Source organism: Streptopelia decaocto, assembly GCF_964273445.1.
Source record: "Streptopelia decaocto genome assembly, chromosome: 16".
Lineage (NCBI taxonomy): Eukaryota > Metazoa > Chordata > Aves > Columbiformes > Columbidae > Streptopelia > Streptopelia decaocto.
In genome coordinates, this window is record NC_138671.1 from 148,810 (window position 1) to 173,528 (window position 24,719).

The 24,719-nt window shown below is 46.0% G+C and overlaps 1 protein-coding gene across 1 annotated transcript in view; it reads left to right on the forward strand.

The window, feature by feature from the left end:
• The first annotated feature begins 900 nt into the window (after positions 1 to 900).
• FASN (fatty acid synthase) overlaps positions 901 to 24,719 on the forward strand; it is a 37,488-nt gene continuing 13,669 nt past the window's right edge. Inside the window, exons 1-27 of the mRNA XM_082066879.1 lie at positions 901 to 1,038; positions 7,138 to 7,284; positions 8,122 to 8,274; positions 9,553 to 9,726; positions 10,578 to 10,778; positions 11,226 to 11,348; positions 12,034 to 12,149; positions 12,382 to 12,516; positions 14,081 to 14,540; positions 14,891 to 15,078; positions 15,819 to 16,008; positions 16,386 to 16,480; positions 16,892 to 17,026; positions 17,321 to 17,524; positions 18,188 to 18,303; positions 18,770 to 18,945; positions 19,325 to 19,516; positions 19,782 to 19,862; positions 19,954 to 20,139; positions 20,445 to 20,624; positions 20,864 to 21,067; positions 21,799 to 22,109; positions 22,260 to 22,649; positions 23,327 to 23,491; positions 23,688 to 23,806; positions 23,907 to 24,061; positions 24,409 to 24,612. Coding sequence (XP_081923005.1) covers positions 7,158 to 7,284; positions 8,122 to 8,274; positions 9,553 to 9,726; positions 10,578 to 10,778; positions 11,226 to 11,348; positions 12,034 to 12,149; positions 12,382 to 12,516; positions 14,081 to 14,540; positions 14,891 to 15,078; positions 15,819 to 16,008; positions 16,386 to 16,480; positions 16,892 to 17,026; positions 17,321 to 17,524; positions 18,188 to 18,303; positions 18,770 to 18,945; positions 19,325 to 19,516; positions 19,782 to 19,862; positions 19,954 to 20,139; positions 20,445 to 20,624; positions 20,864 to 21,067; positions 21,799 to 22,109; positions 22,260 to 22,649; positions 23,327 to 23,491; positions 23,688 to 23,806; positions 23,907 to 24,061; positions 24,409 to 24,612 — 4,780 coding nt within the window. The 5' untranslated portion in view covers positions 901 to 1,038; positions 7,138 to 7,157. The remainder of the gene's footprint in view (positions 1,039 to 7,137; positions 7,285 to 8,121; positions 8,275 to 9,552; positions 9,727 to 10,577; positions 10,779 to 11,225; positions 11,349 to 12,033; positions 12,150 to 12,381; positions 12,517 to 14,080; positions 14,541 to 14,890; positions 15,079 to 15,818; positions 16,009 to 16,385; positions 16,481 to 16,891; positions 17,027 to 17,320; positions 17,525 to 18,187; positions 18,304 to 18,769; positions 18,946 to 19,324; positions 19,517 to 19,781; positions 19,863 to 19,953; positions 20,140 to 20,444; positions 20,625 to 20,863; positions 21,068 to 21,798; positions 22,110 to 22,259; positions 22,650 to 23,326; positions 23,492 to 23,687; positions 23,807 to 23,906; positions 24,062 to 24,408; positions 24,613 to 24,719) is intronic.

Below are 24,719 nucleotides of genomic sequence, written 5' to 3' on the forward strand. Positions count from 1 at the left end.
ATCGAGAAAGTGGATAAAAAGTGTCTGCAAGCAGAGTGATCTTCCACTTGTCCACCCTTCGGAAGCGCGGGCGTACCCGGCCGCGCCGAGGAGCGAGTCCCTGGTCCCCCCGCCTCCGGACCGCCTGCTGCCGCCGGTCCCGGCGGCGCGACAGGCCCCAGCACGGGGCAGCGCATCCCTGTCCGGCGTGCCCGCTGCCCTGTGGTAACCCCGGGACCGCGCTCCGCCGGGGTGAACGACCGGAGAGCGCCGGGTGCTGCTCGCTCCTCCGGCGGCCCCGCCGTCCTCTCAGCCGTCACCACATCGCCCTATCGCCTAGCAACACCCACGGGCCCCGCGATTGGCAGAGCCGCGCCCCCGCCCACACGCTCCCGCCTCCGGATTGGCTGCCGGCACGGGATCGCGCGTCCAGCCCGGCGTCCCTTTGTGCGCCGCGGGCGCGCGCGGGCGCTCCGCAACCCGCTCCCGCCTGGCCCGGCGCCCGCGTGCCCCGCTGGGCCATGGTGCCGGCGCGGCAGTAGTTCCCTGGTGAAGTGAGCACACCCGCGGGGCGGTGGGAGGGGGACACGAACCGGCCCTCGTCCGTAGTGGGTCGGCGCTGCCTTCACCCGCGGCCAGGCCGGCCCGAAGCCAGACGTCCCCCGCAGCGCCCGGCCTCCAGTACGGGGCGGGGCGCGAGAGCTTGGCCCGGGGCCGCGGGCACGAGGGTACGCCCGGGTCCTGCCCGGCCTGGCCAAGGCCCCCTCCTCCCGCGGAGGCATCACCCCGGGGCCGGCTCGGGGCGGTCCTGCCCCGGCTCTCATTGGACTGCAACGAGGAGTAAACTGTCAGCCCATGTGGCGTGGCCGCCGGAGGTGGTGGCTGCTTAAATAGCGGTGGGAGCTAGAGGGAGACAGAGAGGAGAGCGCGGAGCATCGGCCGTGCGCAGTCCGGTCCGGCCTCCGCAGCAGCGCCCGAGTGCATCCGCAGAGCCCGCCCCGCAGCAGCCCGGTCCGACGGCAGAGACTTCGCGGCACGAAGCCTTCCGCCCCTGTGCAGGTACCGGCACGGCCGCGGATGCGGCGCGGCGGGGGGGCAGCCTCCGCTCCCGCCTCCGCGGGCCGCTGCGCCCGGCGGGCGCGCCGAGGAGGCTCCATCTTGCCCTCCGCACCGTACGCGTTGCGCCCGCGCCTCGCTGGGCGGGTGGCGGGGGCCCCGCGGGCTTGGCCGGGGTCTTGGGACCGGCTGGGCCGCCGAGAAGGTTCTGCGGCCCGGTGCCGCGGTCGCCGCGCCCTGTTGTCGCGGGTCGCTGTCCCGTGGCCCAGCGCGGCCGTGCCGAGGAGAATCCCCGGCAGCTCGGTGGCTGGTTACCGAGCCGCAGCCGCCCGCTCCGCCCGCCCGGCGAGGCGGCGCGGTGGGAGGCTGAGCGGCTGCATTGTGGAGCTGGCGCTCGGCCATCTTGGCAGCGGGCGGGGACCATGCCGCCGCGACCCCTCGCCGCCGGGCCGGGCGCGCCCGGGGACGCGGCCAGGGGCACCGCAGCCTCGGCGCCGGCGGCGGGAGCCCTCCTGCCGTTCGCCCGGCCCCAGCTGCGGCTCCGCGGGTGCCGAGGGGCCGCGCCCGGCGCGGGATGGGCGGCCCCGCGCTGCCGCAGCCCGCGCTGCCGGGCGGTCCCCGGGTTCGCAGGCTGCTCGGGCCGGGCAGCGTCCAGGCACTAGCGTGGCAGGCGGAGGGAGCGCGCAGGGGAGGCGATTCAGCGCTGGCTATTGCGAAAGGTGACTTGTCAGTAGGTGAGAGGAAACCGCCTCAAAAAAGGTGCCGCATATGCTGCAAAACATCCTTTTTTTTTCTTTTCACTTCGGTATAAACCAACAGCCCACATGAAATAGCCCATTGATCACACACAAGTCTGGATTTGGTGATGTGATTCTGTCAGGAATGTGATTATCATCTTCTCTCCTCTGCTCTTTTTGCATCTATTAGGTTTTTATTCCACGTTCCTTCCCTGGCATAGGGCCTTTTGAGATAGCGAATGCATATTTTCCTAGCTAAAAGCTTTATTTGAGTGCTTCAGTTGGAACGGGCTGTATTGAAGCTGGGTACGTTAACTTGCATACTCCTTCAGAGGGCAGTGTTGGGGGCTTTGGAGCGCGTCTTGCATTAAAAAAATGAAGAGGAAAGCCTGAAACCACACACAAAAAAGGGTTTGCCTTCTCCTGCCGCCTCTGTGCTTCTTGAAACAAACTGAAAATGATAGTACATTGTGAAAAGCTGTGTTTAGTGCATGAATTCAGAGGATGAGGGCCGTACGTGGAGGGCAGTTGTGAACAGATATTTTATAAACGTGATATAATGATACTGGGGGCTTAAATACTCATACAAATCAATTCTGACCATTTGGGAATCAACAGAGCTGTGTTAATACCATAAGCAAAATCTAACCTGCTTCCCTCAAATAACAACTCTGAACCAGATTATGTTTCCTGCTAAGTAGTGCATTTTAAAGATGAAAACACGACCATTTTTCATTTGTCTTGTGGTCAATGGGACAAATCCAGCCTTGAAACAGAAGCAGTTAAAAGGTCTTTGTTAAATCAAAGCTATTGAATGCAAATTGATGGTATCCAAATGCTTTCAAAAAATGAAAAGCAGCCTGTGTTTGTCTCTATTTTTGTAAAGGTTTCTTTGGTGGCAGGCCTTATGGCTCTTTACAAGTGAAGTTCCTACGTAATGACAGTTTTAATTACAAATTTTGGAAGTGATAATGAGAGATTAGGAAACCTGGATTATGATGTAGTCATACTGAAAAACTATAAAGCAATCCCTTTGTCACTATCTGTGCTGAAGGAAGCTATGAATTCATGGATGTCTCATTTTACAATAATGGGAGCACCACAAAAAAAAAAATCAAGATTTGGAGTGCCTAGAGACAATAGCAGAGTTGGATTTGAGGGTTCTGCCCCACCGTGATGACAACCCTCAAATAACAGTGAAATAAACATCAGCAGTGTGCTCCTGTCTAGAGAAGAGAACTGTGCATTGGGCAAAAATGGGGTTTGAGTTTTATCTGTTGTTCTTTGCAAACAGAACAAGAAAAGTATTCTCAGCAGTTGGCAAGTCGGGTATGAGTGGGAAAAGAAATCAAATTTTACCTTCACTTTAAAATTTTTCTTATCTTTGTCTTTCCCCTCTAAGAGCTTCCAAGATCAATGGGCACAGAGATGTTTTTGTAGGGAAGCAGTAGATAACATTATATTTAAAAAAAGGTTGAACAGCTGCCAGGGATGTTGGAAAATGATGATTAATACTTTTCTTCTTTATTTGTTATTGGTGCTGTATTAGTGAGGTACTGAAAAGCAAGTGTTTTAAATGCAGCGGAGAACAGTATTTCAGCTTAAGAGTAAGTTTGATAATTGGGTTAAGCTAATGTGACACCAATAGGTATCCAATGCATAGAGAACAGGGTTAGGAAGCTGTAACACAGAGAAAGGAACTGGCATCAATAAACAAGCCAACCTTGTCAAGTGGCTCCTGTGGGAGGAAGATAACCAGAGCATGGTATAAAGTGATGAAAGTTGTTACTAGTCAATAATACCAGAAGGGATTGTTAGTTATTACCAGTCACAGACTGAATGAGTCAGCAACACGATATCATTGCCAAAAAATATTGTGTAAATCCAGTGAGGTGGTAGTTCATGCTGAACCGAGGTGTCTGTCAGACAGACGTGTTGGGGGACGGCGGTGTTCGCTGCCCCTCCTTTCCCCCAAGATAAAAATGCAAACTGGGAGGAATTCACCGAATTTCATTCAGGCAGAACCGTGAGGTAAACACAGGAAACCAGATGTAGAATACCTGGTTGGATCTGTTGCTGTTTTGACCTGTTGCTTTTGTTCATCTTGCTCATCAAGTGTGGTAGGAGCGATCTCTTCTGTATATTTGCTGTAGTCCAATCTGTTTTAAAACAGCTGTAGAAATAATTTGCTTTCCTGAGCTGTGCTACATCCTATAGTTCAAGAACAGACAATGTACTGTGTATAGTTTAAGAAAGATCTACAGAAAAAAACCTCTCTAATATAGCAAAAATAATACAGTACACCATTTGGGAGTAAAGTCAAACTCTAAAATACTCTGCCTGCTTATTATCTGTCAAGGGAGACCGAAGATGCTGGTAGCCGAAACATCTGCTTAAATAACTGCTTGTTTTGCACTCTTGTTTTGTACAGCAAGTCATCTCTACTGTCTGCTGCTAAATCCATAATTCGTATATTAGATGTAGGTATTTGGTGCTCTTTGTGTTGAGTCTAAATATTTCCAGTTCTTAGTGTATAAAATTCCTTATGTTGTGGCTCTTGCTACCCATTCACCCAGCTAAAATTAACTTTTTGGCCCTTGTTCTTCTGCATTTTGATTACTACAGCATCTTTTTCTCTGCCTTTGACACAATCTTGCTCAACTACATTCATAACATGTTGGCAAAATTTGCTTTGTCAATAAATTCTGTTACTTCACTGTCTTGGAATAATGTTTTGTGAAGATTGGCCATACCTGGATGGAGTTTTTCTTGTACTCCAGGGGAAGAGAAGTGGAATGGGAAGGATCAATCCCAGAAGTGACATTTCAGCCCCCCTGAAATACAAACTGTACTTCTCTCCTGAGAGATCAGCACCCAAAATGCTGAGGCATAAAACTGAATCGTAATCATATTGCCACCTTGTACATCTAATCTTATGCTTAAGTTGTGAACTTCAGGCCTGAGATCTGTTCTTCCTCTGCCCCAGAGCAGAACTGCTGCATGTACAGTAGGGTTGTGGCCCTTGGCTGCGTTTCCCAGGTGCAGTAGTGATGACAGTAACAAAACGGACTTACTGGACTCACGTGAGTGGAGAAGCGGACAGGCTCCTCTGCACAGCAAAGTGGACAGGGCCTGTTTCTACCAGCTTCAGATTTGGGGAACAGTTTCTCAGTCAGGGCCTTGCGCATTTGGCCCTTGGTGTTGCCCTTTTTAAATTACCAACAAGAACTTCTGTTGTTGGGGCGTTTAGCATAAGACTGAGAAACCTAAGGTGTCCTTTTGGGAGCACTTCTGTTTCTGCTCCCAGAAGGGATGGACTGGGGGAGGTAATAATCGTCTCTTCTGCTTCAGTGCTGCTGGTTGCATAATTTCGCAGTTACTCCTCAGCTCTGAATCCAGATAACCGCTGAAGGAGAGACACAGGCTGAGGGAGCCGGCAGCCGCTGCGGTGGCGTGTTCCGGCCGGGCTGGCCGCGGCTCGGCCTCCCCGTGCGCACCGCAGCCGCTCTGGCCGCGGCTCGGCCTCCCCGTGCGCACCGCAGCCGCTCTGGCCGCGGCTCGGCCTCCCCGTGCGCACCGCAGCCGCCCTGGCCGCGGCTCGGCCTCCCCGTGCGCACCGCAGCCGCCCTGGCCGCGGCTCGGCCTCCCCGTGCGCACCGCAGCCGCCCTGGCCGCGGCTCGGCCTCCCCGTGCGCACCGCAGCCGCCCTGGCCGCGGGAGGCCTCCCCGTGCGCACCGCAGCCGCCCTGGCCGCGGGAGGCCTCCCCGTGCGCACCGCAGCCGCTCTGGCCGCGGGAGGCCTCCCCGTGCGCACCGCAGCCGCCCTGGCCGCGGGAGGCCTCCCCGTGCGCACCGCAGCCGCCCTGGCCGCGGGAGGCCTCCCCGTGCGCACCGCAGCCGCTCTGGCCGCGGGAGGCCGTCGCCTTCGGAGAGGGGTGGGAGGGGCCTGTCTCTTGCTCAGGAGCATCAGAAGCTCCTGAGAGAGGCTGTAAAACCACAAAAACAATGAAATGTCTTGTCTTGGAAAAATAGCTATGAGGTGCTTACCTAAGAGTACCCGTTAGGGGCACTATGGAGAATAATCTATGGTGGAAATAAAATGTTAGGTCTTTCCTTTAAAGTTATTCAGACAGACTTTTAGCTATTTGAATACCCAATTTTCTTTGTGATTTAAGAAGTTAAAAAAAAAAAAAATCTCACACATTAACACTAAAGGATATTTTGCCTTTACCAGAAATATTTAAAGACGTGCTGTGAATGCATACTACCTCTTGTTCATGCAACCACATTTTTATTTATTTTAATATATATATATATATGTTTAAAATTACCCATATATAAATGGTTCCCCCCCTCCTTTGACCTGCCTACTTAGGATCTATGAATTACAATTTGAACTTAACTATCAGGTTAACTTGCCTTCTCTCTGCTTTGTTGTTAATATGTTTTCAGTGTAATAGAAAATAAATGACTGATTCTATGACTGTAGTGTGTGAGATATCATTTGGTGGTGCGATCTGTACAAGTGGCCTGCCGTGTTGTGTTATGCAGTGTGATGCTTTCTCATGGTGTTTGAGATTGGGGGCTTAGAATGCACGTTTCTTGACCAGCAAAAGCTTTCCATCCCATTTGGAATCCAGACCTGTTCTGCCAACTCTTATTTTAAAGCACCCCTCTCTATCACATGTACTCAGTTGCCCATTCCCAGTCCTCTAAACATATGGCAGTGGAGGGTCCACTTGGGAAACACTTTATATGTAAAACTTACTTCTTGGTGTGGGTATTTAAAATGATGTTAAGTCGTAGGGCAGTCTTTGTGCTTTTCTGTGGGTTTTCTCCTCTGTATATGGTGGGGTTTTTTTGTTTGGGGTTTTTTTAATCTCCAACCAACTCTCTGATTATTGATTCCTAAGTTAGCATTTAACTTTGGAATCATCGTAGAACTTGTTTTGCTACCTGTAGGTTTGCCTTGTAATTATGTATTTTACTATATGTATTTCATAATTTCTCCACCCACCTCTGCTCCAGCATGTTAATCTTTGTTCTCTGCTGACTTCCCAGGGGCTCTGCATTTGGTACAGCTAGAGCTGTTAATTTTCTAGTTGTCAGGTAGAAACTGGTGGTTCTTGGAGCCCGACACTCCTTCAGGATGAGTTTTCTCATCTTCGTTGTCCCCATGTGTCTTATGGACCATTTGATTATTTGGGAGTATTTTTTTTAAGTAGAGACTCCGTGGGCTGTTCCTGTGTGGGTGTTTCTCCTGCAAATATGCTTGTTTGTCACAACATGTCAGGAGGACAAGAGACACATATACTCTCCTTCTGTGTGTGAAATCTTACTAGTCTTGCTGCTTTATGGGTCTCAGCAACAGGGAGAAGTTAAGAGATGGAGGACGTGGTGATTGCAGGCATAGCAGGAAAGCTGCCAGAATCGGAGAACTTGCAAGAGTTCTGGGAAAACCTGCTTAATGGAGTTGATATGGTCACAGAGGATGATCGGAGGTGGAAACCAGGTGAGTGCTTATGGTCTCTCCTTTTGGAGCCCAAAGTTCGGAGCATTTTGGAGGAATTATCTTATGAAAGGAAAGAATTTATCCTATGCAAAACCCTATGAGAGCTTCTGAATTATCTTCTGATATATCATCTAGAAATTCAGGAACATAACACTTCTATGAAGGTTTCATGCAATCTACTTTATAATGTCATGTCCCATGCAGTAGTAACTTATAGCTTGCTTCAAATAAAAGAACATGCTGACAGAGCAGCTAGGCAACATAAATCCTGCGCTTGCTGTCGATAGCTGTGGCAGTAAGACAGCTCTGTAATTTTCCTGGGTTCAGAAGTAGCACAGGGACTCCATTCTTGTGATTTATGGGTTGTGGGGTTTTTTGGGCTTTTTGGTTTTTTTTTACGATGTCCTTTTCTGTCTGATTGTCCTTCTGAGTTGTTTGGCACGTGTCTATCCAATTCGAGCTCGTGATTTGCAGAAGTGAAAACTAGCTTTTGGGTTTTTTTAACTGGTGACTGACTGGAACTACTGATTTGAACTCTGTTTATGTGCTTGATAAAACTTGCCAAAGTAAAAATGCTTAAACTGGGTAGATGTCTTTTGTTGCTGTATCTGGGAGAGTCTTAAAAATGACACTTGTTTTTGTTACTGCAGTATTCTCAAATAAGATTCAGAGAGATGGGTAGGTAGGTATTCACGCAGCGCTCCGGGTGCTGCGTCAGGGAAGTGAAGTTTCATGTGTAATCAAGAATCAGCTGTGGTCGTTCTACACTCTGTCTCAGCTGGTAGCTGCTTCAAAACTGATGTATTCTGTGGCTCAGTGTTGAATTTTTCTTCTCAGGGATTTATGGACTGCCCAAGAGAAATGGAAAGCTCAAGGACATAAGCAAGTTTGATGCATCCTTTTTTGGTGTTCACCCCAAACAAGCTCATACGATGGATCCTCAACTTCGCTTGCTATTGGAAGTTTCTTATGAAGCTATTTTGGATGGAGGTAAGCAGCTGAATGACTGAAGAGAGAGAATTGTGCTGTATTGTCTCTGTGCAGCATGTGCAAACATGCACCTGTGTGGTGAGATATCCAAGAAGAGAAAGACTTACATTAGAGAGGAGACCAAAGAACAGGCACAGGGGTTAGAACAAAGCTGTTTTCTCTGGAACTCAAATTAGGAAGCCTACACTGATAGCTAGCAAATCTCTACCTGCATCATATGGTACAACCAATACAACAGAAACTGTCAACAGTTCTAGAGCCTGTGTGTTGTGGTCTACCCTAATATTTCATAATAGATCCCTTTGTTAAATGTGTATTTTTAGTGCAAAAGGAAGATGACTTGGCTATAGTTCTCATCCATGGTCTAAAGAATGGCAGATAGCCTGATATTTTCCAGGTTCCTGGAAAACTTGTGGCATTTGATCTGCTTCTATATAAAGTTTGCCCAGGAATTGTGCTTTCAGGAATGGGAGACTCTTTCCTCCATCACTGCCAGTGTCCTGAGCTTTTGAGTTACTTACCCACAGAGCTAAAAAGTTTAGTCTTCGTGTTAGCCAGTTTCATGTCTGAACATAAGAAGCACATGGGGAAGAAGTTGGAACCACCTCACTACTACTGACTTATTAAAATTAACACGTGTTCCTCTGCTGCTGAGGCTCAGTCAGGAGGCTTGAATATGCTGCTTGTCTCCTGGACTCCTGAAGCACAGAGAAGAGACAGCAGAGATTGGTACAAGTTTAACTTGCTCTGAGGTTTTTTTAGAGTAGAATTTTTTCTTGTTCTGATTGTTTACTTTTGTGCTTAAGAATTACCCTTTCTGTCCTGTACTCCAGATCTGGGCTTTGTGTGTGCCTAGAGACAGATGTTCACATGCTCATGTGACATTCCAAGTACTGTGATTTTTCTCCCTTTCAGTCTGTTCCTTTTCTCTGCACCAGAAGTCAGCTGTTAGCTTATCTGATCAGTATTTGTGTCTTTCATAGTCCGTACACTTTTCTTACACAAGACTCTAGCAATGCCTGGATAAGCTGAAAAGCAGTCTTTGGGCACAGTATGTTCTGGCCAAAAGCCGCTTCCGCAGTTCTGGTGGGCTCTGCAGGAAGACTTGTAAGGTCTGAGACAGATAAAAGGTAGCTATAGGTAAGGGAGTAATGCTGCAGGCCTGCCAGAAAGGGACAGTAAGTAGTAGTTCATGAACTGCTGTTAGCATACCCGGTATCACCCAGTTTGCCCCTCATAAGTTTGTCTACTGTGATCTGCCTTCCAATATCCCCATAGGTATCAATCCGGCCACTCTCCGCGGCACAGACACAGGTGTATGGGTTGGTGCCAGTGCATCAGAAGCTGGTGAAGCCCTTAGCCAAGATCCAGAAGAGCTTCTGGGATACAGTATGACTGGCTGCCAGCGTTCTATGTTTGCCAACAGGATTTCCTACTTTTATGACTTAACAGGTAAGTGTCTCCAAACTTGTTGATGCTGATCAGCAGTTGCTATTTGAGCAGAATTGTACCACAGCTTCTGTAGAGGAGTGGGATGGATATGATGACGTAGACCCCTTTTTGGATGAGAAAGCAGCATGCAACTACTGTAAGGAGGCAATATGAGAAGCAGAAAATTTAGATGTGTGATAAGACTAATTGTAAGGCTTTGTAACTCTGTTGCTGCTAATGGACATAGCTGGTATTCACCTGAAAGATTATGATGTCAGTTTCTTTCTGACCTTTAGTCTTTAGGCTATTTGCTATCAAACTGTGTAGAAGTCAGCCAGCTCAGAGACAAACTGACTGGAACAATTAGCTCTTTTTGAGTAAAGTGAAAGAAGTGGGAGAGCCACCAAAATGAAGTGTTTGAAGACATAGACACGACTTGAGCCGAGCGTAGCATTGAGGAGAGTGGCAGGATGAGAATTGCTCTGAAGAGCAGCAGAGAACAGGGATAATGGGTAGCACCAGGAAGGGGAAGGGGGTTTTTATTGATGAAAATGGGGAAATAGATGAGATCTGCCTGTGAAGCTACAGTATCTCTTTTTGGTGGAGACAGAGATGGGGAAAAAAAAATCCAAACCCTTTGCAATTTTTTTCCACCTTTTTAATCCCTTGTCACCCAGTGCGCAGGCAGAGGTGGTGGTTCTTGTCTCCCATTGTATCAGGATTACTTGCTGTGTTCTGAGGCAACTCATGTTAAACTCTTTTTTTTTTTTAATAGCTTTTTCTTGTGATCCCATTCTGTAGTCTTTGGATAGCAACTGTAGGAAATAAACAGTAAAAACCAGCTTTTTTGTTTTCCCTTTCTGTTCCCTAAGGACCAAGCATAACTATTGATACTGCCTGCTCCTCTAGTCTTGTTGCTATGGAAAACGCTTATAAGGCAATTCGTCATGGACGGTGCAGTGCAGCCCTGGTAGGAGGGGTCAGCGTTTTGCTGAAACCCAACACTTCTGTGCAGTTCATGAAGCTGGGTATGCTTAGTCCCGATGGTGCCTGCAAGGCTTTTGATGCTTCAGGTAAGGCATTTAGTACAAAAGGTCATCATGTTGTATGCAAGGAACTTATTGTGGAGTCTGTGACCACATACTCTTCTATTACAGCAAAGAGCTCGCCTCGTTGCTGTTTGTAGTTGCACTGTTTGGGACATACCCTGGATCTGATCTGTGTTGTATGTTCCATTGAACCTGGAAAACTAAATGCGGGGAAGAAACACTATGGTTCTCTCCTCAGACACTGGGGACAGGGAAATAGCTGTGTCTTGATGGAAGCTTTATATCGTCATTTGTGATAAGCGTTGAGCCTTTCTAGGACATTTTTTCTTTTTTAAAAAATGGATGTCATACTCTCAAAGCGGTCTGTCGTGAGTGGTAGCTCAGGAATGAGGTGGTCTCACTGCATGGTATTTTGCAACTTTTTTCAAACCAGAGCAGAATTAGTGACTCTTCCTTCTCTCTCTGTCTCAGGAAACGGATATTGTCGCTCTGAAGCTGTTGTTGTCATTCTTTTGACCAAGAGATCTATGGCTAAGCGGATCTATGCCACAATAGTCAATGCTGGAAGTAACACTGATGGCTTTAAGGAGCAAGGTAGGCCTTCAACCTCTGAAAAGTGAGATACCTACAGAACTGTTCAGTCTAGAGTCTTTGTCATCAAAAACAGGCTGCTGGGAGGTTCTTCTTTTGATGTGTGAAGGCTTTTTATTGTTTTGGTTTGAATTTTTTTCTTTTTCTGTGTTGGTAATACAAAATTCAGGACCCTATTTTGTAAAGAAGTTGAAGGAGATAAGTGGTGGTTTCTACTCTCCAGATAACAGGAATGTCCTGTTGCTAGTTTAGCCTTCCTCAGGACATCTCTGCAGTAACTTCTACACTGATGGTAGAAACATAGGTGGTGTTATGACTGTAAAGCTCTTTCCCTACTGCTGTCCCATTTCTTCTGCTCTCCAGTTATGGAGACACCAAGTTTCACACGTTCTGCTTGATCTAGACACCTCCTGCTATTCTGTTAAGCAGTATCTTTCCATGCTAATCTACCTCATTGGTTTAGGTCCATTTCTGGTTCGTCTGCCCTTCTTCAAAAGAGCTTGAGGGGCTTGTTGTGTTTGGTGCTAAGGACACTGGTGTAAATCCTGAAAAAGTCCCACTCTGGTTTTGGGGTGGATTTTTTTTGTTTGTTTGTTTGACCTGGTAACCCCAAGCAGTTGAAAGGGTACTAAAGTCAGACAGGAAGCTTCTGGTAGGAGAGAGGAATTGACAACAATTTTGGTCCTAGGTGTGACATTCCCGTCTGGAGAGATGCAGCAGCAGTTGGTCAGCTCTTTGTACAGAGAAAGCGGTATCAAACCTGGAGAAGTAGAGTATGTTGAAGCTCATGGGACAGGCACCAAGGTCAGCATGGCCCCTTTGGGTTTGTATTTTCTTCCCTTGCATCACTTGACAGATTTTTCTTTTTTTTTTTTTTTTTTTTTTTCCCCAATGAAATACATTTGTACCTTCTGCTGGTTATAGAATGCGCACTGCTTCACCACTTTTACATTTTGCCCATACACCTTCATCTTTCAGGTTTGTGGTAGGTTTTGGAAAGGCTAGCTAATAACCACTCTGATTCTCTTTCTACTAGGTTGGGGATCCACAGGAAGTAAATGGCATTGTAAATGTCTTCTGTCAGTGTGAGAGAGAGCCACTGTTGATTGGATCAACCAAATCAAACATGGGACATCCAGAGCCTGCTTCTGGGCTTGCTGCGTTAGCCAAGGTAACAGCTGGCTTTAGAAGGAAAACTGGGGGAGGGAGGGGAGCACAACAGTGAGTGTGTGGTGCGGTGGCGTTTTGTTGTTGAGTTGCTGGGGTTTTTGTGTGTGTGTGTGTGCGTGTGGCTTCTGTTGTTTTGTTGGGTTTTTTTTAATATTTGTTTGTTTTAAGGAAAATTTGCACTGATCCAGCATAAGATGTTCACTGGTAATGAGAACAACTCAGGTGATTCTCATTAATTATCTACTTCTTGCTTCACCTGCAAACACTTTTGAAAGCTCAGGTGGCTATTCTGCAAGCTGGACACAAATGCCCAGGTGGTCCTTCACTGTGTGCACACACAAGTGCATGCGTGCACGCACACACACCTTAGTTTCCCTTCCCTACTGAATTCTACAGGAGCATGACCCTGTTCAGAGCAAAGGCTTTGGGATGGCTTTGTTGATTATACTTACACTGGACCTTCCAACAGAACCGTACTGTAAGTCATTTGAGTTTGAGGGGCATCCAAGTAGAGGGATTTAAATGTTTGAAGTAGTTGGCGATGGCCAAAGGGAAGAGGCAGTGTGGGCTTTCAGTGCCAAGAGAGTAGCTGATCCTTCTGGCTGTTTGTCAGGGATGTGTCATCTCTTGTATCACCTCTTCCTCTTTTGTGTTGGCAAGAAGCCAGGTGAGTTCTTTGGAATGAGGCTAGTGCATAGTATTGTAGGTGTAGGACAGCATGCATGAAAATACTTAAATCACCACAACTTCAAACGTGCTGACTGGAGTTGAAATCATGCATTCATGCTGGTGGTTCTCTCAGGTACGCTGCTGTGTCTGACGGTCAACTTGGAAGAACAGTTGCCAAGCCAGTATCTGTTCATCTGGCTGGTTTAGGGGGATGAAGAAACATACAGAGTACTGGGTGTTTGCAACTGATCTTGCAGTCCATGATTTGCTGGACTCGTGCCACAGAGGAGCATGGGCTTGGTGTCATGGGCTGTAGAGATGCTGGTGAGAGAAGGGAGCTCTTGTTTTTTTGGCACAGCTGTTCTAACTCTCATGCCATTTCTGTACTTCCCTTTGGCTCTGCTCGTTCTGACCAGTCTGCTCTTCCTTCTTTTTGGATCAAGAAACCAATAAATGGGTGCAAAGCAAGACGCAGTCTCTTTTACCACTGCTTCAGCTTGGCTGAAGCATTCATTGTGATATGAAGAGCCTTGTGTTGGCTGCGTGTGACTGGGGAGAGATGAAGGGACAGGATCTGAAAGCAGGGAAAGACGTGATATTCCTAGTAGACAGGCTGGGTTTCCAGCAAGGCTGTGTGGCTTTCCAGTTAGAAAGGGTCTGGAAGCTAAACTTAAAACTACCACCCTCAGCTTCACTGCCGACTTCCTGCATGGAGTTGAAATTCATCTAGGTGAAGTAGGTACTACCTCAGTAACATCAATAATGTTATTTTCCGAATTGCCCCTTTACCCAAACATAGAGAGCTGCTTTAGTGTATGCTACATGGTCATTTACAGTAAAACAATAACAAGAAAATAACGTTTGTTACAAGAACACTCTTTTTTCTTTTCATTCAGGTCATTCTGTCACTGGAGCATGGGCTGTGGGCCCCAAATCTTCATTTCAGTACTCCAAATCCAGATATTCCTGCCTTACAAGATGGCTCTTTGGAGGTCGTTTGTAAACCAACGCCAGTGAAAGGTGGCCTTGTCAGTATCAACTCTTTTGGCTTTGGAGGTGCTAATGCTCATGTCATTCTGAGGCCAAATGAGAACAAACGCCAGCCTCTGGAGACATGCAGGATACCAAGACTGGTTCAAATTTGTGGCAGAACCCAGGAAGCTGTGGAAATATTAATTCAAGAGGGTAGAAAACATGGAGGATGCAGTCCATTTGTAAGCCTGCTCAATGATATCTCCACAGTTCCTGTATCCTCCATGCCCTACAGGGGCTACACACTAGTTGGCACTGAGAGTGACATACAAGAGGTTCAGCAAGTTCAAGCATCTGGTCGTCCACTCTGGTACATCTGCTCAGGTAAGTATGCAGCAGTGGGTCCAGGCCTCTGCATTCCTCTATACATCTGGGGCTTGAGCAATTGGATTCTGTGCTCTAGTATTGTTTTCCACTCTAGCATGAAGAAATATTTTGCAGCTTTGTGGTATGTCTAGGAGACTTGTGTTTCCTGTGTTTTATCTAATTCTCCAACTTTGCTGTCTTATGATAGCAAAGTCCAGGAAGGTAAAAAGCAGTGCCTAATTTAGAAGATGTTAGAAATGCATGTTTTGCTCTTACATGAAATTCTTTCACTGCCAGAGCAAGTGTGTGACGTCTGTTCCTTTTATGGAGCGTTACTCAAGCTCGCGTTCTCCTTGTCTGTCCTGCAGGCATGGGGACACAATGGAAAGGTATGGGCCTGAGCCTCATGAAGTTGGATTTGTTTCGCCAGTCTATATTGCGCTCAGATGAGGCTTTGAAGACCACAGGCCTAAAGGTCTCGGACCTGCTTCTGCAAGCAGATGAGAACACTTTTGATGACACTGTCCATGCGTTTGTTGGACTGGCTGCTATTCAGGTAAGACCCAAATGACTGGTGGAGAAATTCATGGACTCAGTCCCCATAAGTGTGGTCTGCTAGTGTGTCAGGCTGGTAACACTGTATACCAATTAATGGAAGCTTGTTTTGTTTAATCAGCAAATGGCAGCTGTTAGAAACATCCCTCTGATAGGACAGAGTGTGTTGTACCCTTGACAGTTTTGGGCTCTGCTGCTTGCAAGATGCTTGCACAAGTACTGATCTAAACTGATTTGCGTGTATATCTGTGTGTGTATGTGGGGCAGTTTGTCCTTTTAAGAGACTAAGGAGTGTCTTAAGGTTTATGTAAACGCTTGTGCCAAGGAACAAGGTTCCAGGCAATGACATCTAAAATCTGTTTTGGAAACCAGCTAAACTATGCTAAATGAAGTCTTTCTGAATTCTGAGTGTCAATGTGGGATTCATTGTTCCTTAAACTGGAGGTGGAGCTTTTAAAGTGATCTGGAAAGCTGATCTTGCGTATAACTTTGTACAGACACACTTTTGGCAAACTCCTGTTGTTGGAAATGGCTTCTTAGTGGAACGCTACCTAGTGGTGAGGCCCAAACAATACTGGAGTCAAATAACAATTCTTGGGACTGTTTTGAAATGAGGCTGGAGCTACACTTGGGAGGGGGGAAAAGGCATTTTTGTAAGATGCTTGGTTACTGCTGTGTGCCCCTGAGGCCTGACACCCACTTACTCTGGCATGGAATCACAAATCCTACTTTTCCTTCCAGATTGCCCAGATTGATATGCTGAAGGCTGCAGGTCTGCAACCTGATGGGATTTTGGGCCACTCAGTGGGAGAACTAGCTTGTGGCTATGCAGATAACTCCTTAAGTCATGAGGAAGCCATTCTTGCCGCTTATTGGCGGGGACGATGCGTTAAAGAGGCCAGATTGCCCCCAGGAGGAATGGCTGCTGTTGGTAGGTATACTCTTACCAAAAGAGTGATACAAGTACACCTGATCTCTGCTCTATGGCATTGTGATAAAATTGGGCTCTGAAGTGTGTTGGAGGAGACAGTCATGTCTAGAATTTTGGCTACTGTTGCCTCTTCTTCTGATGTAGAACAGATTGTTAAATATCGCGGTTGTTATAATGGCAGTAAGCCCTGAGATAAATATCCTTAGCTTTTGCAGAATCACTTCTGGGGAAAGGGAGGATGTACATCCTTCTTTTAGGAATCCTTCCCAGTTTTGCAAAATGCCGAATTAATGCAGTGGTTGTGCGGTTAAGATTGCCTTCTCTTTTGAGGCTCAGTGCTAGAAACACTGGTGTTCTCCTGCGTCTTCCTTCTGCAGGCCTGACATGGGAAGAATGTAAGCAACGCTGTCCTCCAAATGTGGTACCAGCCTGTCACAACTCTGAAGATACTGTCACTGTTTCGGGGCCTCTGGTGAGCAAGGAACTGATGTGGTGCATCCCAGTGTTGTGATTGGGACCCATGAAGTTCTGGTTTGAAGAAAGCATGAAGCTGAGTTAAAGCTCAGCTGCTTGCAAAGGGGAGCTGGATTCAAGTGGTGGGAGAGAACATGGTGCTTTGTATAAACTTAAATGTTCTGTGAGAGGAAGTGATATTAGTGCCTCAGTAAGCTAGTAGTAAAAGATCTCTTATGCTGAATATTCTAATAGCCGTGGGCATAATGAGTGACAAATTACAAGACTGAGAAGGGCAATAACCTCATTCCAGATATGGCTCTTCTTAAGTGGCAAGTGGTGAAGAGCATGGGGGAGGTACAGTGACTCGTACAGATTGCAAATACATTGTGAGCTGTTCTTTTCAGTTCACTTATATTCTTCTTCTTAGGACTCTGTGAGTGAGTTTGTAGCCAAACTGAAAGAGGACGGTGTGTTCGCAAAGGAGGTGCGCAGTGCTGGAGTTGCATTTCATTCCTACTACATGGCATCTATTGCACCAGCGCTGCTCAGTGCCTTGAAAAAGGTAACGTTGGCGAAGTATGGCTCGCATGGCTTGCGCTTGGACGCCTGGATGTGGGTATAGGTGACGTTGAACTTAAGGGGGTTCCTTTCTTTAGGAGGAGAAGGAAGTCTCTTGAAGAGCATGTAGGCTTCTGTGAGACCTAAGTTTTGAAGTCCTATGGTCTCAATCAGAAGGATGTCCTGAGCAACTGAGCTGAGAAAAATGGCCTGCAAAAAGGAGGCACTGTTTGCTTTTGCCTGTCTTACAGGTTATCTGTGGCATGTAACTCTTCCTTCTGTCCTTTCTTGTCTGTAGGTCATTCCACACCCTAAACCTCGTTCAGCACGATGGATCAGCACATCTATCCCTGAGTCTCAGTGGCAGAGTGATCTGGCCAGGAATTCCTCTGCAGAGTATCATGTGAACAACCTAGTGAATCCAGTGCTGTTCCACGAAGGTCTGAAGCATATTCCGGAGAATGCTGTTGTAGTAGAAATTGCTCCGCATGCTCTTTTACAGGTACTGTGTGTGATTGTGTCAGTATGGTACTATATTGATATGCTGCTGCAGGAGGGGATTGAGGGTCTGTGGACTAGAGGAGTGCTGCTTCCCCCCTTCAGTTCTGAGAGCCCTCCAGTGCTTTTGAGTCTCTCCCAGTTTTAACGTTTTCTTGATTTTGTTTTTTTCTTTTTCTTTTTTTTTTTTTTTTTTTTTTTTCTTGGTGCGTGTGATGATTTTTATTTTGCTTGGTGTGGACGTTTTGGGGGGCACTGTGGGGGGTGCATGTTAATATATATTAAAAAAAAAATCCTAACACTCTTCCACTTCCCATGCAGACATTCACGTTGTTGTAGCTGGGGGAGTTGGGGTGTGTGCATGAGAGGGTGATTTTGTGGTTTTGAAGTGCAGCTTTTGATTTTACTTGACAATCTACTTGGGAAAGGGAGATTCGTGTTTTGGCAGAATTTCGTGAATATAATGTAGGTTCTGCTTTCCTGGATGTGCAACTTCTTGGGCTACTGTGGAAGGGTTTTGTGCTGCTCTTCCTCTTATCTGTTAAAATGGTATACATTCTAGTACCTACCACAGAAACAGAAGTGATTGAGATCTATAGAGAAAAATTTGGAGACAAAGTAGTAAGTAATGCCTTCCACCAGTAATTTATGGACTCTACTTGACCAGGCTATCTTGAGGAGAACTTTGAAACCAACTTGCACCATTCTACCTTTGATGAAGAAAGAGCATAAAAATAATTTGGAATTCTACCTAACACAGATTGGAAAGATTCATTTAACCGGGTAAGGAAACTAAGGGAGGAGGGTGAGTGGGATATCAGTTGGGAGAGAATTCGTCTCTTCTCTAGCATGCATATCTTCACAGGGATTGAAATAGTCCTTCAACAAACCTAAAAAAAAAGATAGGGTTCACATCGGTGCTTTCTGTATTTAATCTGCTCGCTTACAACATGTTGCCTTGAGTTAGGGACTGCTTGGGCTGGGAAGGTGCCTTTTAAAGAGGAGAAGTCCCATTCTAGAGATCTAGGAGCCTGGAACTAGCTATTGGAAATAAACTTTACATCTTGTAGAATGTTAGAATTACAAATCTGACTGCAGTAAGTGTTCATGGTACTCCTGAAGAAATATTGGATATGGAGCTCAAGACCAATTACTGTCTGACCTCTAAGTATTATGGTGAATTTTTTCCTTTTTTTTTTTCCTCCCACTTTCTCCCCATGCATTGTCTTGATTCTTTTTATCTTCCTAGGATAAATGTTCTTGGAAATAACTTGTTCCCTCTTGTGGAATACCCTGTCCCAGTGGGAACACCCCTTATTTCTCCATACATCAAGTGGGACCACAGCCAGGACTGGGATGTTCCAAAAGCTGAAGACTTTCCATCAGGTTCCAAAGGCTCTGCATCTGCTTCAGTCTACAATATTGGTGTGTTTGCACATTGGACTTTTCTGTTTGTTTGTCTCTTTCCTGCTTTACCTCTGCATTTCTTTTGTAAAACCAGGTAAAAGGATGCTCAAAGCATCATCCTTCAAGTTATCTTCTGAAGCTTAACGTTTGGTTTAGATTGGAAAAGACTGGATGAAAAATATGAACAGAGCAGGAAACTATCCTGATTCAGACTCATGGTAGTTTTAAGAGCTGTGTGTATGCAAGAGCAGGATAGTTAGGGAAACCATTAGAACATCTTTCAGATATCGAGGGGAAGAGACCTCTTTCCTAGGCTGTTTGTGGTGTGGTTTTTTGTGGTGGTGGTTTGTTGTGTTTTGTGGTTTTTTATTTTTTTATTTATTCTGTTCTTTGACAGATGTGAGTCCTGACTCTCCTGACCACTACTTGGTTGGTCACTGCATTGATGGCAGAGTCCTGTACCCAGCAACTGGGTACCTAGTACTGGCTTGGCGAACACTGGCACGGTCTCTTGGCATGGCTATGGAGCAAATGGCTGTCATGTTTGAAGAAGTCACAATTCATCAAGCAACGATCCTTCCCAAAAAGGGTGAGTGAGGACTGCTGGTACAACTGCAAACCTGTGAAATGAAGATGAAGGGAGTGGGAGGAAAGAAATGCAAGGGGAAAGTGAGAAAGAATATAAAGAAAAGTGCAACATGACTGAACAAAGAAGTGAATTCATACACATGATATGGTCATCTTTATTCCATGTTGTGTGCAGTGAGTCTGGAGATGGTGAAAAAGAAAGATCTGCTCAAGGATGGTAGCGATGAATGACCTCACAGTCCTGTCTTCCTCAATGTTTCTTACAGGATCAGTACAGCTGGAAGTAAGACTCATGCCTGCTTCCCACTGCTTTGAGGTGTCAGGGAATGGGAATCTGGCTGTGAGTGGTAAGTGAAGGAAGTGTAAGTGTATGCACTGTCCTACTAAAATCCACTATTTATGGACACTGATTCTTATTCTTGCTATTGTGCCCATCAGGGAAGATCTCTCTCCTAGAAAACACTGCTCTGAAGAACTTCCATAACCAGCCAGTTGACTTTCAGACTCAGGTAGACATGAACTTCAAGTCCAGCCTCTTGAAAGAAGACATTTACCAAGAGCTTCATCTGCGTGGATATAATTATGGACCAACTTTCCAGGGCGTTCTAGAATGCAACAGTGAAGGTAAACTTACTTTTTATAGAAGAATGATGAGCATGGTTATTGTAATGCTGGATATTTGATATTTTAATTCCATTTATATTAATGGTCCATGTGGCTATGTTTTTTTGTGGTAATAAATAAATTTGTGTGATAATGGAGAACAACCAAGTGTTCTGACAGAGCACTGGGAAAGCCGTTATCTCAGTGGAGATCTGACTGTTGGAGTTTACAGGGGAAGCTGGGTTCACACAGCATTTGCATTGGATAAGCAGTGACTTCTGTTATCTGCTGAATGACAAAATCACAGTGGTCTTCCTCTTCTGCAGCAAGCACAGGGAAGGTCCTGTGGAATGGGAACTGGGTGACCTTCCTTGACACCCTGCTACACATGATAATCTTAGCGGAGACGGGGCGCAGTCTGCGCTTGCCCACCAGGATTCGCTCCGTGTGTATTGACCCAGTGCTGCATAAAGAACAGGTGTGCCAATACCAGGACAGTATAGAAGGTAATGTGTCTCGTGCTTGAGCTTTTGCTAGTTGCTTTTGCTGCTCTGTGGGTGAATGTGTGACTTCCTAAGAAGAAGGATGGATTTGGGGGCCCCTCTTAGCCTCCAAGCTATTCTGCGGCCCTATAACAGAAGCTGCTATTCTGCAGCTTTGGTAACATAGCACCATTCATCTGATCACCTTGAATAAAATACTTGTAGTATTTGATGCAAGCTTATGTTACTTCCCTGTCTTTCAGCTTTTGATGTTGTTGTGGACCGCTGTCTTGATAGCCTTAAAGCAGGAGGTGTTCACATCAATGGTCTTCATGCTTCTGTGGCACCACGACGACAACAGGAACGGATCCCTCCCACCCTGGAAAGATTCTGCTTTGTGCCCTATACTGAGAGTAACTGTTTGTCTTCCAGTGCCCATCTTCACGCCTATCTGGAGCATTGCAAAGGTAGAGTGGGATTGGTTTTGTCACTCTAGGGGAATCTTCCAGCCTGGCAAAAATGTCCAAGAGAAGCCATTTATACTGCTTCAGAACATCCAAGAAATAGAGTGTTGGTCTTTGCAGGAAGCTTCAGCTCCTTCCTTGATTTGGTGTTTGCTTTGTTTTGTTGGGGTTTTTTTGTTTTTGGTTTAGTTGTTTTTGTTTGTTCTGTTCTTGTTTTGGTTGGTTTGTTTTTTGTTTTGTTGTTTGTTTTTGTTGTGGTATTTGTTTTTTTCCAGTGTGCAAACACTGTCCCCAAGGTTTTTTACATATGCTGTAGGGAGACTTCGTTTTTTTGTAATGTTGTTTCTGATCTTGGTGGTGATAAGCTATTTGCCGTCTGGTTATAAAGCAAAAAGTCTTTCAGTATCTGCAGAAATTTACGATTTCTCTCCACAACTCCCTAAATGACTCAGATGTTTTCTGTTAGTTGCCTTTTTTCAGTCAGTCTTGCCACAGGTAATTTTGGTGGTTTAGACTGTTTTGCCACAAAACCTACTTGTTTGAGGGCTGCAACTACTGCACTATGCACAGTCGTGTGGGTGTACAGGAGCACGCACTGTATCTCTGTGGCTGGGCTAACGATACCGGACGCTGTAATTGGTGGTGCCCATCAGCTGGCATAGCAAATGGGGGCAAAGAAGAAAAATCTTTGGAAGAATCTAACTCTTTCTTTCATCTCCCCTTCTATTCTGTAGGTCTGATCCAGAATTTACAGGCTAAGGTGGCAGTGCATGGGGTCAAATTAATCATCCCTGGACTAGAAACTGCAGTGGCTGCTGCAGAGCCCTCGCCCATACAGAAGGGCCTTCAGCATATCCTGGCTGAAATCTGCCGTCTGGAACTGAACGGAAACCTTCATTCTGAGCTGGAACAGATAGTGACTCAAGAGAAGATGCACCTCCAGGATGACCCTCTTCTCAATGGATTACTAGATTCTTCAGAGTTGAAGACTTGCCTGGATGTGGCATTGGAGAATGTGACCAGTCATAGGATGAAGATCGTAGAGGTTAGTTGGAAGCCCAGGATGGGACCATAGCTGGTGCTACCAGGCCTTCCAGTAACCTGATCTCATATTTCTATTGTTCCAGTTATAATTCTGGATATCAGTCATGTTTCAGCCTTGTTTCCCCTTTTCCTTCCCCTTCTTTTCTCACAGGCGCTGGCAGGAAGTGGACATCTGTTCTCTCGGGTCAAAAGTATTCTGAATACTCAGCCCCTGTTGCAGGTAGACTACATTGCCACTGACCGCATCCTGGATACTCTTTCAGCTAATGAAACAAAGCTACAAGATGCTGGAGTTGTTGCTAGCCAGTGGGATCCATCTAGCCTTCCCTCTGGAAATCTGACTAATGCTGACCTGGTGGTATACAACTGCTCAACAAGTGTTCTAGGAAACACCACTGAAATTCTCTCTAATTTGGCAGCTGCAGCAAAAGAAGGAGGTTTTGTTTTGCTACACACCCTTCTTCAAGGAGAAACTCTTGGAGAAATTGTCAGTTTCCTTACAAGTCCAGATCTACAGCAGAAACACAGCTTCCTGAGCGAGGTGAGCCTCCTGGAGGACAAATACGTTCTCGGTGGGTAGTCTGGAGTCTGCTGCCTGCAGATGCTCTTGTGATGAACGTTGAGTAGGCATCACTCACATGGCTCTGAGCCCCTCTGCAGGAATATGCAATAAACACTTCCTCAGAAGAGTTGTGAATTTCCACATTTTAGGTTGGGAGAGTAAACTGCGAGTTGAGTCAGGAAAGCCTTAATGCATTGAAAATTATTAATTGTCATTTGTATATCTATATAATCTGTATGAAAACACTGGCCAGGACAATTAGTTATTCTGGAGGTGTGCCTTACTGCTGGAATTAAATTCCCTGTGGAATTTGAAAGCGTGATCACCCCTGTGTTTTTTGCACACGCGGTAGTGTGGCAAGTCTCGTTCAGTAGCAAGTGCTTCAAGATCTCGTGCTACTGCTAAGGATCTTTTAGGGAGGAAGGAATGGTCTAGACATACATAAAATATTTTTATGTTAGTCAAATATGTATTAGTACTGAGACAATACAGAACAGATGCCAAGATTTCTAGCAAAAGCAGGAAAGAGGTGAACAGTGCCTGTTATTCCTAATAAAGCTGTCTTTGAGGAGACTCAACATGAAGTATAGATGTGATGTGTATTTTTAATTGACTTCTGACTTTCCCATTAACTGTTGTTCTAACTGATTTGACAGGCACAGTGGGAGGGCTTATTCAGCAAAGCCTCACTGAATCTTGTTGCCATGAAGAAATCATTCTTTGGCTCTGTTATTTTCCTGTGTCGCCGGCAAGCCCCTGCCAAAACACCTGTTTTTCTGCCAATAGATGAGACCCATTTTAAGTGGGTTGAATCTTTAAAGGTGAGAATTGCTGTGTCCTAGATACCTGAATTTCCAAGTAGCTACACTTTCAAAATGAGATATTTAGCAGTGTTAAAAGTGTGTGTGTGTTCAGTTACTTTTCATAAAATAGAAGTTATTAATCTCTGCCTTAAGGATACGAGGGCTGTTTCCTCTCTGCGGTTCCTAGTAAAACACTTTGGGGTTTGTCCTGTAGGAGATCTTGGCTGACCCATCAGAGCAGCCTGTGTGGTTGACTGCTACCAGTTGTGGGAACTCGGGAATTGTGGGAATGGTGAACTGCCTCCGCCTTGAAGCAGAAGGCCACAGAATCAGGTACATAAGCATGCCCTTGAGTCGGTGGGAGATGGTTTTGTATTAGCTGCTTCTCAGGCTTATAGCAAAACAAAACAAAATGACAACTCTTGGCTTCTAGGTGTGTGTTCATTTCCAACTTGAACCCTTCATCAGATGTCCCATCCACGAGTCCTTCTTCCCTGGAAATGCAGAAGATTGTTCAGAAGGACCTGGTGATGAATGTGTATCGTGATGGAAAGTGGGGGTCCTTCAGGCATCTCACATTGCAGCAAGGTAATTCCTTTGAGGTCTGAGGATCACTTGCAAGGCCTTGAGTCTGAATGGACTTTGCAGAGGAAATGAGTAGCTATTGTTCCTAGAATGATTTATTATTTCTGTTGTTGTTGTTTCTAATGGATCACTTGGAATTCTTCTGCTCAGCTCAGAGTAAACAGTAGCATGCTCTGGTGCCAGGAAGGGGCATGAGCTATTTTGGGTATGGGTAGAATTTCAGAGTATAAAAGGGCTTTCTGGAGAGCAAATAGAGGAGGAGGTAGCAATTACACAAGGAATTTCCTCACTCTGGAAAGTGTGTGCCTGCGTTAGTGTGTGTGAAGTTCTTATTGTTCCTTCTTCTGCAGCACAACCCCAGGAGCTGACAGAATATGCCTATGTAAATGTGTTGACTCGTGGAGACCTCTCGTCTCTTCACTGGATTGTCTCCCCGCTTCGACACTTCCATGCAACTAATCCCAACGTTCAACTCTGCAAAGTCTATTATGCATCACTCAACTTCCGGGACATTATGCTGGCCACAGGAAAGCTTTCTCCAGATGCCATCCCTGGTGAGTTAGAATTGCACTAGAAGAAAATGTATTTATATATTACTGTTCTAGAATTTATTTGCATAATCTCTTTAATGTTAGTTATGCGGTACTTAAAGTGTATATCA